The 15471-nt window shown below is 39.0% G+C and overlaps 1 protein-coding gene across 6 annotated transcripts in view; it reads right to left on the minus strand.

Annotated features, from left to right (window-relative positions):
- Positions 1-15471, minus strand: part of VPS13D (vacuolar protein sorting 13 homolog D) — a 93072-nt gene that overhangs the window by 64857 nt on the left and 12744 nt on the right. For 2 of the 6 annotated variants that reach the window (XM_027703041.1, XM_027703036.1), the window contains exons 19-32: positions 12905-15127; positions 12568-12719; positions 10756-11790; positions 9924-10014; positions 9244-9370; positions 8206-8386; positions 6988-7170; positions 5921-5968; positions 4778-4997; positions 3867-4077; positions 3564-3735; positions 3160-3272; positions 2398-2607; positions 85-350 (exon numbers count right to left, since the gene is read on the minus strand). In XM_027703041.1, coding sequence (XP_027558842.1) covers positions 85-350; positions 2398-2607; positions 3160-3272; positions 3564-3735; positions 3867-4077; positions 4778-4997; positions 5921-5968; positions 6988-7170; positions 8206-8386; positions 9244-9370; positions 9924-10014; positions 10756-11790; positions 12568-12719; positions 12905-15127 — 5232 coding nt within the window. The remainder of the gene's footprint in view (positions 1-84; positions 351-2397; positions 2608-3159; positions 3273-3563; positions 3736-3866; positions 4078-4777; positions 4998-5920; positions 5969-6987; positions 7171-8205; positions 8387-9243; positions 9371-9923; positions 10015-10755; positions 11791-12567; positions 12720-12904; positions 15128-15471) is intronic. The other 4 variants (XM_027703042.1, XM_027703040.1, XM_027703038.1 and 1 more) reach the window with 3 other exon arrangements.

Here is a 15471-nt window from a genome sequence, read left to right on the forward strand (position 1 = left end):
CCTTTAATGGATCTGGTTTTCCACCAGCACATGGATTTTAACGAGAAAAGCTCCTACAAAAGCACTAGAGAAGAGCACATTTACCTGTCACATTAACCTTCACTTCCAGCTGCTTTTCTGCAGTCACAGGCAGTGAAGAACGTTTGGTAACAACCCCACTTTTCACTGTTTTGGGAACCACAGTTGTGTCACTGACATAAGTTCTCTGCCGGGACGAAAGGGGGTTTTCCCGCTTTTTGGTATCTCCAGGAGTGTATAAAAAGTCATGGACCAGCAACAACCAGTCAAATATCAGGAATACACGAAGATTGTTCAGAACAACTGTGAAACTGGAGGAATCCTTAGTAGACCTTTCAAGAAGAGAAAAGAACACAAGTGAACTTTACATCTTGCATAGATTTAAAATCATGCCGAAAACTATCAGTATCCAGTAAGAACTGTATGAACTTTCAAGGGATACACTTAGTCTACAGAGTATCTGTCCTTTTAAAAAATAATAATAAAAATATACAGAAGATTGAATAAGATTATTATTTTATATATATAAGATTGAATAAAAGTCAATCATATATAAGATATATATAAGACTGAATAAGATATATATAAGATTGAATAACATTGAAATTCATCAAGTTGCTGTACCCACAAAAACCCAACAGGTCTTAAATGCATGAATTCTAAGCTGCAATGACAAAAAGAATGAACTGAAAAAATGCCTAACAGGACATTTATAAAAGCTCCTTTAATACATTTACATTATCGATATTAATTTGCAAAGTCTCAGATTTTAAAACGGATCTTTTTATTATCATTTGACATCTGCTGGGTATCAAACCTAAAGTACTGCATGTGAAACTCAGACCTGGCTCTGAGATGAGACGTTCAATGTGTTTCCCCTCACACCCTGACAGCATTTTGCAGCACAGGAAGCTGCTCTGTCATCCCCCAAAAATGTCAGCCTGCCTGAACTCCCAGCATCACATTCTGAGTGTCTGGCTAGGAGGGATAAAAGTGTTTGGCTTCAGGATCTGGAATACCACTTATATTTGGTCATGCTAACTGGAAAATCATCTAAGTGCTTAAGTACCATGAAACAGTTTTATATCCAGCACATTGTGGACTATAAAAATCTCTAAAGAACTGTGATCCTTTGTGGGAGCAGCCTGTCTGCTCTGCTTCCAACAGCACAAGCCTTTAACTCTCCCTGGCTCTCCAGGAGATTTCAAAAGGCACCAGCCAGTACAACACTATCACTGAGCTCTGCCAGCACCTCCATCCAGTGCCAAGGATGCTCTCACCACTAAAAGCAGAACACATGCTGCTGTGGCTGAAATGGAAAAGCATAACAGTTGGGAAGAAGATTCTTGAAGCCATCACTCATAAACTAGATTAGGCTGTACTGTGCAAACTCACTAACTGTGCCTAATCTAGGCAGCCACTGACTCAACAGTCCTGTGAAAACCAGTTGGTGGGGGTTTAGATTCTTTTAAAGTAAATCCCACCTTAGTTTTATTCCAATCAAAATGTTAAGTGTCTTTCTGAACACACTTATTAAGTACTTATAACCATCATGTAGCATCCACACCTTCAAAACAAATTTCTCTCAGTTGTCTGAAGTTGCTTTGATTGGTTTTTATGAACAAAAGGCTTCAAGGTTTTCTGTTGGATTAAAATAGTCCACAGGTTTTTTTCTACATTGCTCCTGCAACTGCTTCAGAAGGTGTCACACTTATAGAAGCGTGAAAAACCTGTGTTTGGTCAGTAAATCTGATCAAAAGTGAAAGCAACATCTCTAGTCATCTCACTTCACCCTCTTTTTAAAGTCAACATCCCCCAACCAAACACCATGCTGATACTGGTAAATACTGTCATTATACTTCATATTCCCATTTTCAATATTAAATTAGATCAAAATAGACAAGGAAAAGCAAAGAGGATAGGACAGAACACAGAAGAGATTATAGAGGTTGTTTTTGAAAGAGGTGCTGTTTCAGTCTGTATTTGATGGTCTCAGAAAGGCTCGTGTGACACCTGCTGGGAAACAGCTTTTTTACAACTTATATTACAAGTTCTACAATCTGGTTTTATGCAAACATACAAGTGATAAGCCAGACTTCTCGAGCTTTAAGCACTACTGATTTTGATTGGTGAGAACTTCATCTGATTCACTAGACATTCAAACCTAAATTTTATTGCAAAAAGGGAGAAAAAAATCCAATTTTCACTTAATAAATAACTGCAGATTTTAATCTATCGAGTACCACTGACCACCCCAAAAATGTGATCAGATTTAAAAACAATGCCAGCAAGTTTATGTACATTAATAATGGGTGTATTAAAACAGGACAATCCTGGTTATGTCATTCTTAAAACCAAGCAAATCCCAGAATTCCCAACCTGAAGTGCAGTTCAATCTGGATGGCTCCTGGGCTGCTGGTGTTCTTGGAGGACTGGAAGATGCAGTTGAAGACATTTGGGGGCCCTGCAGCATATTTCTGTGCAGCATAACGGGTGTCAAAGGCCATCATGGAATGGGAAACCAGATTGACAGACTTTGTTCCATTGGAAGAGCTTTCAAAAAGCAACTTGGATTTCTTAAAATCGAACCTGGGAGAATAAAAAGCAAAACAATACATTGAAGAGACTTAGGGTATATTTATTCCTTGAAGGCACTTATTTTAAAAGTATGGGATACTGATGGTATCTTCCATTTACATATTTTCTAAAACAACTATAATCACATCTCAGTGATAGAAAGTAGATCTATACTGTAAGTAATCATATTTTCCAATTATACAGAACCTTCTGGATTAAAAAAAAAACCAAACAAACCAAGCCAACATAGCAGAAATCTGTTTTTTTAAACTTCCCTCACATCATTTCCTTAATTAAAATACTATTCATCTTGAGGAAGTTAACTGATTACTGAACTGTTCTTTCAAGAACAACTGGAAGGACACAGATGGTATCTTTTCTACAGTGTCATTCCCTTCCATCTTTCAGAGCAGCTCAAACTCTCATTTGAACTCTAATTAAGAAATTCTATTTCACTGGATTATTAAACTGTAATTCCACATATTACTTTAATTCTTGTCCTATATCTTTCAGATGACCACAGTATTTAGGATAAGGAATTGAGTAACAAAAGGACATTCATACCTGGCTAAAGAGCTGTATCCATCTCTTCCCTTTGGATCCATCAGTTCCAGGCTCACGTTGACCATGTCAATGAGGAACGACATGGAAGTGTACACTTCTCCACTCAAAACTGTCTGAAAGTGGAAAACACCAACATTCTTTTTCAGAGCATCTGTTTAACTTTCATTTCTGAATTAAACCTTATTCCAGGCCAATGCAAACAGCTGTGGGGTCCCTCTCCTTCAGGGAGTGTCACCAGCCATTATTGGGCAAATGTTACATTTCACAGCAGTGCGGCCTTGGAGTTGAAAATGTCTATTAATCCATTTTCACACTACTACTGGTCTATAGGTCTGTTCTTAAAATCAGCAAAACCCCCAGAGACATCCCAAGCCAGAATTCCAGCTGCACACAGCTCCTCTTACATGAATCCTGGGATCCTGCAGGTCGTAAGGGCGCATGAACTCCTCGATGGGCTCCCCCAGGTTGTTCTCCAGCAGCCCACGGATCAGCTTGTACTTGTTCAGATCCAGGGAGCAGTGCACTGAGGACAGGTTGCCATGTATTGATATGTCTGCAACTGCATGGCTCAGCTCCCTGCAACAGAGGGCAAAACCTCAGCACTCCCAGGAGCTCTTACACAGCAGGCAAGGCTTTCAGGATACAGTAAAAGGCATGTGAAACACAGCTTCGGGCTGACAGCACAAAGGGATCCTGTTCAAACTCACTTGTCCAAGTTTCTCTCCACTTGTAACTTCAGTCTGAAGGGTTCTGTCAGCAGGCTCCCTCCTGTCTGCCTCACCAAGTAGGATGGAAAGCTCAAGTCTGCACTGGTATCTTCCACAGCCTTGGAATACTCTCTCTGGTATCTCTGTGCAGCAAAGATGTCCATGTCCTGCAGATCAACCACAATGCAGTCTAAGAGGCAGATGTGATCCTCTGCAGGGAGGAGATAACATGTTCAGAAAGAAAAAAACAGAATCTGTACAAAACTTATGCACCTTACTTTTAACAAGAAATTTAATTTAGTCTTGATTTTATTCCAAATTTTTGCATTTTTATTCACGATCATCGTTATCTGTAACTACCAGATACCAACTTGTTCACTTTAAGGAGAAATTTAACTTTTAACAAGAAATTTAATTTAGTCTTGATTTTATTCCAAATTTTTGGGGTTTTATTCACGATCATCGTTATCTGTAACGACCAGATACCAACTCGTTTTTTAAGGTGAAATTTAACTTTTAAAAAGAAATATAATTTTGTCTCGACTTTATTCCAATTTTTAAAATTTTTTTATTCACACTCATCAGTATCTGTAATTACCAGACACCAAGCTCATTCACAGGTAAATGTAAACTCTCAATTGAGAGTCCAACTATACTTCTATGTCTGCAATATGCAACTCAAACCATCCAAATTGCAGAATTGTTCTTCCAGGAGCTGAACTACAACTCCTACAATCCTTTCAGCTGTAAAAATCAGCCTGAAATCTAAGAAGTCATTTCTTTTCAAATCCACAGTCTTCAGACCCAGAGTCTTATTTTTCAGTGCCCCATGAGATCAAAGCAAAATGTCCCTGTCCTATTTCACCACAAAAAAGAAGAGCTCTGGGGGGTTTCTCCTGTTCCTCACGTACCTGGGCTGTCAGGGTTGGGTACAACAGGCAGCTTGGGTTGGTGCCCTTGTTGTTTATTTGAAGTGTTCAGCGCAGGCTCATTCTTCAGCCTGGAAATGTTTGTTCCTGATGATTTTTTCATGACCAATCCTTCCATCGGTACTTTGGACTCATCAGCACTTGTTTTCTTCATGCTGTGTTTTGGGGTTCCCAGAGGAGATGAAAATTGAACTGAATCCTGCTAAAGAAAGGAATTTTATAATTAAGAATAGATATTTAATTTAAATTCTAAGGAACCAGTGCACCAAGGTTCAAGCTGCAACAAATTCCTGTCAAAAACTACGTATTTTATTTGAATTCCAGTATCTTTTACTGATGGTCAAACTTTTATCCTACAACCTTAACAGGAAATGAAAACATTTTCTTTCTTAAAAAGTTCATTTCAGCAACATTTCCCAAAAAGCTGTGAAATCTTTTCAATGAGAAACTAATTCAAAATTACAAGGTTTTGCACAAAACAAAAAAGCTGTCATGTAAATGGAATTAATACAAAATGGAGGGGTAAGACTGTCAAGATACTAAATATTTCTGTAGAATAAAGATGGTTAAATATTTAAAGCTGGTTTTCAGGTGATGAAAATAACATGTGCCATGGAAATCTTATGAGCTGCCTTGCATCAAAAACCTGCAAAGGGTAAGTTCACTAGGAAAAGTCACATCAACATTAGGAATTTCTTCTCCCAAAAATCCTGCTTGACCAATTTCATAGCTTTCCATGATGGAGTGACCATTTTCTTGCCTTACATGGTTTTTAAATATTAGAAAAAATTGGAAAAATTTGTTGTAATCATGATAAGGATTTTAAGAAAAAAATTTGAAAAAATTAACATTTCATAAGTACATGCAAAGAAAAGTCATCACATCATCTATAAATCTATGAATTTATGCAATTAAATCCAAATTAACAGCTCCTCAGACATGCAGAAAGAGCACACCACAACAAATTTAAATCCAATTCTTATAGAATTCAGCAAAATCTTTAGAATAAAAACATAATTTTTAATGAATGAAGGAACTTTTTGAAGTGCTAAATTCCACAAGAATATTTCCTTTTTTTAAGATGAATGAGGAGCACCTGAACACTGCCACAAAGATGTGAAATACCTCAAATAAAACAGGATCCTTGTATGCATTGCCTTGCAAAATCCGATCCTCAAAAATAAACATAGGACAGAGAAAAAAATGAAAACAAAACCATCAAAAAAAAAGTCAAATCACATTTCAAACACCTAAATTTCTACAGTGCTACACAACACAGTATTTTTAGGTTGAAATAAAACTACTGTGCACACATCCTTTGCTTTAATTTCTTATATTAATTTAGGAATCTACCACTTACAAGCCCTTAAATACATCAGCACAGAACAGAAAACAACTCAATACTGCAGTCCAGTGTTTCCTTACAGCAAAGACAATGGTGGATATAAATCAGATGGAGGCAACAGACACACCACAAACTGCTGCAGCAATTTAATCCACCTCATTTCTACCCCCCTTCAAAATGGAATTAGGGGTTCCCAGACAACCACCTATTTTGTTGCTTAGGTTAGATATAGAAAGCCATCCAAGGTGGATTTTCCTTACCCCAAATTTTGGGGCTGCATCTCTCAACAGAAAAACAACTCCTCCTGTCCTGTGCCTTGCCAGGGGTGCAAGGGAAACCTTTCATTAAGTTTCACTGATCAAAGCAACTACACACACTGAGAGCACAAAAAAAGAAATTAAACCCAATTCTGCTCTTCAGTGTATTGCCCCAAGTCTGAGCCAACACAGACCCTTGCTTTCTGTGACTCACACTGGAAATTTTTGCTACCAAGGAGGGTGAGCTGGAAGCTCGTTGTGCTCCCAGGTTCAGGTGTGCACCCAGCTGGGTCCTACTTCCCAACAAGACCAGCTGGAGTGAGTTCATTCCTTTTTTCCCTCTGTTCTCTCAGAACAGACTCAGTTGAGTCCCCTGTGTTCTGAATGCCTCAGACAACGAGCCCGGGTGCAGGCACGGAGGGAGCAGCTCAGATCCATAAGATTACCCAGCACACTGGCACAGACTGTCATTATTAGTAGTATAAAGTCTATATATAAAGTAAAACATAAGAATTATTTACCAGAATGCAGAAATAAAATGCACAAGAACTAGGAAACCCCCCAGCTGTTAAATGAAGTCATGTTCTTACCTTGTTCTTTAAGGAGAAGGTGCCCGGCATTCCCGCAAACAGGAATCTGTTCTTGACTTTCAGCTTTCCCAGATTAGCTACAATGAGACTGTTGGACTTGGAGCTTTCAGGGATAAGCAGAACAGGAGCACCAGCCTCAATATCAAGGAGAACTCGGGAAGCTCTCTGGGCTTTATCTCTTACCTGGGAAAAGCAAAAATGCATTTAAAAAAATAATTACAAAAATTCTGGGAAGTGGGTGATTATTTCACACTGATTAATACTGAACTCAAGAACATTACTCCTTGATTTACAGAATTAAGATGTGGTAAAATTTTATTTAAAAAAAAAACCACCTCAAACTCTTGTTTTAGGCAGAGAATAAAGGGTCATTATAAAAGGATTCTGATGCCAAGAGGAAATACCTGTGCAGCAGGTGCAGCATCAGGAGTGACACACACTGTCACCACTGAGCTAAGGGGCAAACCAGACACTACCCAGCTCACTGCTAAAAAACTTACTCAAGAAAAATTATTTACAAAAGGAAAAAACCCCATCATTTAGAACAGATGTTTCAAAATCAGATTCAGACTCTCCAAGTGATGTACAACGAAACATTTTAATAGGTCCAAGTATTCACTGTCTTTCCTCCAATTATGAGAAGCAACTTTTAAACATGACTAGCACTAACTATATAAGTCACTCCCACATTAGGTTTTGTCATAAAACAGTCCATGACTGTCATGGTTATTGATAGGTTTTATCATGCTTGAGTTCAGCATCTGATTTTCTGAGTCTACCAGCAAACTAAACCAGAGACCTGAGTGGAACAGAACTTCTCCCTTGGTTCTCCTTATTCAGGTATTATTACCTGGTGAATAGTGGAGAAAAAGGCTGCCAAGACACACTCAAATTGCTGTATCCCACCCACAGGGACTCACAGGGAAAAATCCATAGCTGCAAGATAACACCTTGACTTTTTGTCCAGTGCATCCTGCAGGATCCAGGTGCCAAAGTTTGAAGTAATGTGTACATTTGGTATTCTACACTTTCAAAGAGCAGCAGGAGGGCCCTAAATAAGGTGTTTTGACCACAAGATGAGAAATCTGCAGCAACACCAGAACTCTAAAGCCTCCCACCATTTCTACTTAATGGAGTTGATGCATTAACATAAATTATATATTGCATTTCAACTGCAAAAGACAAGCTGGGAAAGAACAGAAAAAAACCCAGACATACTGTTTGTCCTTCAATTGCTGCTCTTTGCCTCCCCAGGACGTCCTGAAGTTGAGTGAAATGCTGGATGAAGGACACCACCTCAGCCTGGAAGCGCTGGGTGTGCACATACTGCACTGATGCCATCCTCAGGGTGACACGGATGTCACACTCCCTCTGCAGCAAAGGGTCTGGCCTCCCATACCTGGAAGAAAGGTTAAAAGCAACATTTAGCAATCTCAGCTACCTTTTATAAACCGTTCATTCATTTTTTTGCACTCAAAATAATAATAATATAGAGGATTTAACTGATGTTCGCAGCATGTAATTAAAACTGTTTCAATTACAGACATGAAGAACTGGGTTTGTATGAATTACTTCTAAATTATGTATATGTAGGAGTTTTAATTAAGCAAACAAGAAAATTCTACATTTGGAATGTACCTTTTAGGTCTACACACCAGATAGACCTTTGGTGATTTTATATCTTAAGGTAAGTGCTCCACTGCATGACAATGTGTACATTCAACTCTGAATCAGTGTGCTGATATATTTGAAATTAATTCCATAACATTACTTGAATAATTTCTACTCTGATTAATTCTAGTGGGTGGAGGAGGGGGTGGCAAACCATGAAAAAGCACAGGATAAGAACTCTGGCTTTAAACAAAGCAGAAGAAATTCAAATGTACACTATGACAAAAGCAAACCCCTAATTCCAAAATTAAGAAGCAATGCAAAACCTATTTCATCACTTGACAATCTTTTCCATCTTTTAAAAATCAACTACTGTTTTATCTAGGAACTATCAATGTAGTTTCAAGAACAGCTTTAGAGGGAATTAAAAAGCTACTTTTCTTGATAAACCATGTACATTGCAGACAAAGAAAAGTTAAAAATCCTAAGTTTATGACTGAAAATGTTCAAAGTCTCATTTAGGTCACAAGAGGCCAAAGCAGAATCATGCAGCCCTGAAAGTTGCAGGTTTGGGTATTTGGGGTTTGTTTGGGTTTTGGGGATGTTGGGAGCTAATACTGAGTAACAAGAAGTTTAAATTCATACTTAAAGATTTGGAAAATGAGAGCTTCTTCACCACTGGTAGTGAAACGTTCTCTGTAAAATTCTCCATGAGCTGTAAGATCACTTAAGGACAGACTTCCAATACTTCCCTGCAAGGCTAAATCTCCCTCTGCAAAACAAAGGACAGACAATCAGGATTCTCAAACACAGATAAGTTACTAAACCCCAGAAGTTTCTATTAGTGGGATAACCTCGTTACAAGTAATTAAATCAATCACATTCAATTAAACATTAAACCTCATGTTCAAAGAAAATCACATCTTTCTGTTACAAAGATTAGATTAACCCAGACATAACTCTATGCTTTACATACATCATGTGATTACACCACTTTGATTCGGGAAAACGTAGATACAACTGCTTTTTTTCCTCTCAAACAGTAATAAACACTATTGTTCTGCTCTGTGACAGTGAAGTATTAATATCCCAGCCACACTCAGCTAAAATGATCAAGGGTTTGACAACTGGGAGAGCTGCCAGGATTTCAAATCAGGCCTGAAAAAGCAGAGAAAGAAGCAGCAGGAAGGGAATGTGCATCTTGTCCAGGAAAAACACACAAATACCCAGTGAGCACCAAAATTAAAACATTTCAAATCACAACTCCAGTGCAAACCTCTTTGTGTTTTAAGCTGCAAACAACCTCAGCCCTTCCATCTACTCACCAATCACTTCCAAGTGAGCTGCAAGTTTTGCCACGCTGGCTTTAGCAAGTTCACTGGTTGTCTTATTCAGGACTAAGGACAAAGAATGGACCTGGCCAAAAAAACCCAACAAATTGGTATTAAACAACATGACTTGAGAGCTGGAACATCTTGTTTAGTTTATTTTTCCAGACAATTGCACTGTAACACATGAATGGCAAACAACAATTATCTGATTGGGAGACACAGCAGCAAAGCAACATTTTTACTCCCTTGTTTGCACATTAACAGGTCTCCCAAGCAATTCAGAGTGACCAGGCCAACAACAAATCCCAGCACTGTCATCTGCATCCTTTTATCTTTGAAGACTTGTCCCATCTAAGTTAGACTGCAGGACCTTTGGGCAAAGACTAGATATATATATATATATATGTACATCACAATCTTTTTAAAAAAAATGTTTATACATCTAGATGTATAGACATCTATAGAGATATACATATATATATATATATATAAAAAGGTATATACTTTTTTTGTATAAATAACTCCATAGTACCTAGAACAGCACAGTACCAACTTCAGCATGTCAGGTCTTTAATATTGAAGTAACTTTAACATTCAAGACAGGAGGGTCACAGAGCAAGGGAGCCAATCATTTTGCAAATGTTTTGCTTTTCTATAACTCTTATTTTTTTCAAGCTACATCTACACACACTTTGAACCTGTTTCTGAATTTATGCACGTTCCCCACTGGAATATAAAACATTTGATGTAAATGTCACCTTAAGTTTCTATAAACCAGAGGTTTTATGACAGACAATCCAATTACTGTTTTGCATCTCAAGTATACCTTCAGATCCAGTTTAGTGTTTACAGGCTCTTGGGCTTGAGAAGCTGACAAGGAATTTATTTCTGATTTGATTGTCTGCTGAGTATCTTCAGGCTGCGGCTTCATAGCATGGTTATCAGCAGTGGATCCAATCCCAAAGAAATCCAGTATCACTACCCAAGTTTGCAAAGTTATTAAGACATCTAGACAATTAAAATCAACATCTACACTACGGTTAATTTTGTGATAGCGAGAGGAAAATTCAGGATGTTTCCTATCCACTAGAAATATATTGATATGAACTAAGGAATCATCAAAGTTACTTTTTCCACAGGGCAACTTGGATCTGTCTGCTGTTGGAGAAGGAGGTGGAGTCAGAGGATACTCAGAATCAGCAACTTCTTTTGGCTTCTTACGGGAGGCACAAACTGGTCTTTGGTAAAGCTGAAAGACATTTGGTGCTTCTTCCATGTGGGAAGGGAGGGAACGTGGCATATCTGGATATTCTGCATTGGATACTGAGGGACAGGACTGGGAAAGATACTCCTTATGTGCTAAACTGGAGGGCTTGGGTGCTCCCCGGGACACCATGAGGTTCTTATACTTAGAGTCTGGTTTCTTTTCCAGGAGATCCTCCATGAGCAGGGAGCGCAAGGCAATCTGAATGGACAAGGTCTGAGGGTGATCTTTGGCAAACTCAACATCAAAATCCTGAAACTTAAGGCTGACAAGACCTTGTGCCCCAAGTGTGAGATCACCACTTAGCTGAACCTGGAGCTCTGAGATATGAAAGTTTGCTTGAATCTGAGTAAAAGACTTTGTTTCCCTGATAGCTAAGGACTTGTTTGGAACGGAATTAAAACCGGAGTGGCTGAATAAGCCATTTTCCTTCCGCTCACTCGAGAATTCTGGGCCTGTACTATGAACTGATGCTGAAGGAGAACTAAGACCAGTTGGAGACACAGAAGTGGTTGAAAATTTGTTCAAGTCTTCACTGTAAATTAAATTATCCAGAGTCTGAAGGACTTGTTCATACACGTGTTTTGCTAACACCACCTACAACGCAGAGAAAAGAAACAACCATTACATTAGAGCTCTCCATATTAATAAAATCAGTACATACATTTTAAAACTCACAAGTGGAAAGACTCTGCAATTTCAAACCACACTACTTTTAAGTTCATCCACAAGTAAAACATAATCCAGAACAAGGTACAATGCAAAGTTGAAGCAAAACAATTCTTCTGTATTAGCTCTGCAAGAGGACGCCATCTGGAAACATACAGGAGAGGATCCCACAAGAGGATCCTTTGTATTCCTGGGCAAAAACCATCCACACAGAGTTAGTTAAAAATAATTAACCATCCAAACTATCCTTAATTTGCCATGCTGAGATTATACAGTAATATATGGAACAAACATTCTACTTAGCCATCATTGCTTGTCTCCTTAGCTTTAGAAGTTTCAGTTTCCTCTATTTAAAACCTCTGCTCCTGCACAGATTTTTTTCAAGATAATGGCATTTTAATTCTTAGTTTCTACTAGAACTGCAAATACATTTATTTGGACAGTGACACAATTACTTTTCCTTCTGTGTTCAAGGTAAGCAAAATTTAGACTTATTCATAAAGATGTCTAAAATGCCCCCAAACAAGGTTAAATGTTCATCATTGTTATTATGACTTAAGACTGGTCTCTTCAAACCATGTGTATAAGGATATGATGTCTAAACTACCAATATGTTAAACCTGAAGACACTGGCCTGAAAAATACTTATATTCCATGCAGGGAAATAGTTTTATATTGATAGTGGAAATTACTACATTTCTGTACCTGAAGAGGGTTCACAAATTTCCCTTCAATCCTCATAACACTTGATACTCCAAAGTCTTCATTACTCAGAGGAAAAGTTAACTCCAAATCTCTGTCTAGTGGGATCTTTTCCAATTTAAACTGGATGGTGGTGTTATTCAGAATGTGGAAAGCTTTAAGAGAAAGTGAAATTAAAACAACATTAGAATAAGTGATTATCCTATAAAGACTGTACAGAAGAGATCATGTAGTAGCTACTGAACTTGCTCAAAATACAGTCAGACCTATGGACAATACACATATTTAGCACCATCTACTACTTATACTAAAGTCATTAAGACTCCTCTGATTAACATACCGTGGCCTTTATGTAATGATTCAAAGAAGTCATGACGAGTAAAATGGGATTCTTCCTGGCTGTTGACACTGGCAGGACCTGAGGAAGAATGTGGCCCGTGAGGTGTCTCACTTGCAGCCTCCTTCTTGCTCGTAAACTGACTGCTATTTAAAGAATACATTTTAATATCTTTAATTTCAACTTGCAGCCTATCACTCGTAGATTCATCTTCTCCTGGTACAAAATTCTGGATTGATATCTGTCCCAGATGACCTACAAGCAGTTCAGAGCTACCAGGCTTTCGAGGTATGGAGACAATTGGGGATTCAATGTTTATATTTAATATGAGCTTGATAGTATCAGTTTTGAGGGGCTGTGGTCCAAATGCATCCCCTTCGTTATCTTCTGTGCTGGCAACATCTCTTGACCGTGGGGTGGTATCAAACAAAGAAACCATCTCACTGTATTCAGCAGTTTTAGTTGCCAGGACTGTGGTGACTTTGGAGGCTGCACTTTTCAACATGCTGCGGAAGTTCTCCTCCAGCTCATCCATGGACAAAGTCAGCTCCTTCAGGAATTTGGCTGAGTGGTTGTAGTGTAAGGAGGCCATTTTGAGGTTGAGAGAACACTCCTCTTTTGACTTTTCTGTGAAAGTGAAACTTAAAGCATCTGGAAGGCTATTCCCATCATCAAGCCTGAAGAATAAAGATTCAAAGTAATCTGCATCACCCATGAGATTTTCATACCTCACTGTGTTCCCTATGCTCACCACATACTGGTTCTTTACATTGTCCTGAGTCAGATCCATAAGGTGAAGGCATCCAAGAGAGCCATTCACATCCAGTTTACTGCACATGGAGACATTCACTTTGGTGCCACCAATACTGGCTGTGGCAATTTTTCTGCCATATTTTTCTCCATTTGTCATGCCAACTGTCCTGAGGAGGAGTATATTCAACCAGTGAATATCAACTGCTACCTCTGTGTTCTGGGCATAAGTAGACTGGAATGTTTCCTGTTCCCTCCAATCTCTTTCCAAGTCAGTGATTAAAGGCTGAGGACTAGAATCTTCTTTGTCCTTTGGGAAAGATTTCTGGAGAAACCCAATCAGTTCAACAATAGTCTCTGGATTAAGGATGATATCCAGGTTGTTGACCTGTAGAGAGATCACCTGCAGGCTGCTATCCAAATTCATGGATGGGCACTCTGCACTCACAAACTGATACTCTAATTTTATCAGGGACTCTTGATCCTTCCCATTGTTCCCAGGTGAAGTGTTTGAGGCTGTAGTGCATCTCTCTGCCAAACCAGTGACATCGATGGGACGTGCATCGTGTGGTCCAGAAACCGGGGACTGAGCCCTGCTGTCTCGAAGGCTCCCTGTTGGGACATCAAAGCTCAGATTCTTATGAGAAGCCATCAGGAGATCAAAATCTGTTCCATATGTTTGCATAGTATCAACCAGCAAGAGGCCATGGACAGTCAGGGACACCTCTGCATCATATGGCCTCTTCACAAAATGGGCGTTGGTGCCAAAAACCTTGAGCACAGAGATGTATCTCCCGTTGCTCTCCACACCCAGCTGCATACAGTTCACCTTGAACTCAGCCAAAAGCAGCTGAGACTCCACCAGAACCTCCCTGGTGTGCTGCTCCAGCATGACAACACTCTGGGTGAGATTCATCACAGAGTCATGCAAACTGCCAAACTGGTCCACCTCTGCAAAGATCTTGTCTCTCCCTAAGTGCAGGGCATCTGCAGACTTGGTTTCAGACGTGCTCAGCTGTGTAAGACAGTTCTTCAGAGCCAGTATTTTGTCTTCATTGATGTGAATTTTCAAGTCTGGCAGGTTGCCAGACAGGACAGCCCCTGGGTATTTGGGGTCAGAGGTGTAGATCAGTCTGCGCTCCAGCTGCAGGTGAACGTTGAATTTTTCTACCACGTGAGTTGGACCCACATCACTGTCCTGAACGTGCTTCCAGTTGTCTTTCACTCGGCCCACCATGATCTGAAGGTCCATAAATGACAGTGTGTATCTCTCATACATTTTTTTACTCATTAAGTGTGCCTGTAGCTGCTCTTCACTTATTTCTACTCCAGGAAATTCAGACATTTTGATGCCACTATTGGTGTTGGATTCTGGTGGAGGGGTATTGGGAGGAGTTGCAAGAGGTGTTTTATATTCCTCATCACTCAGTTCATTGGCTTCCAAGGAAAAATTATCTGCAGTTCTTTTAGATTCTTCTGTGGATTAAAAACATAATAGTAAACAAACAAATAAACAAAAGTATTCCAAAAAGTATTTGATTCCAAAAGTTTCCCACCATTATCTGGTCATCCAGTCTTAAGCTGTATTTTTTTAAACACAAATCATACCTGGCACTGTCCTGGTCTCCTTATATATTATATACTATCAGATTCTAGTAGGTTTATATATATATATCTGTGTGTGGGTGGTTTAAATCTATCAGTTGTTCAACTGACTTTATTGACTAATACTGATTTTCATTTTATCATAAGAGAAGGATTCTTTCTACTTTAGAAATCAAGAACCCCCCCTCAAAACTTCCCTGCCCTTTTTTACCCTT

Source organism: Neopelma chrysocephalum, unplaced genomic scaffold (assembly GCF_003984885.1).
Source record: "Neopelma chrysocephalum unplaced genomic scaffold, ASM398488v2 Primary Assembly neopelma1_200, whole genome shotgun sequence".
Lineage (NCBI taxonomy): Eukaryota > Metazoa > Chordata > Aves > Passeriformes > Pipridae > Neopelma > Neopelma chrysocephalum.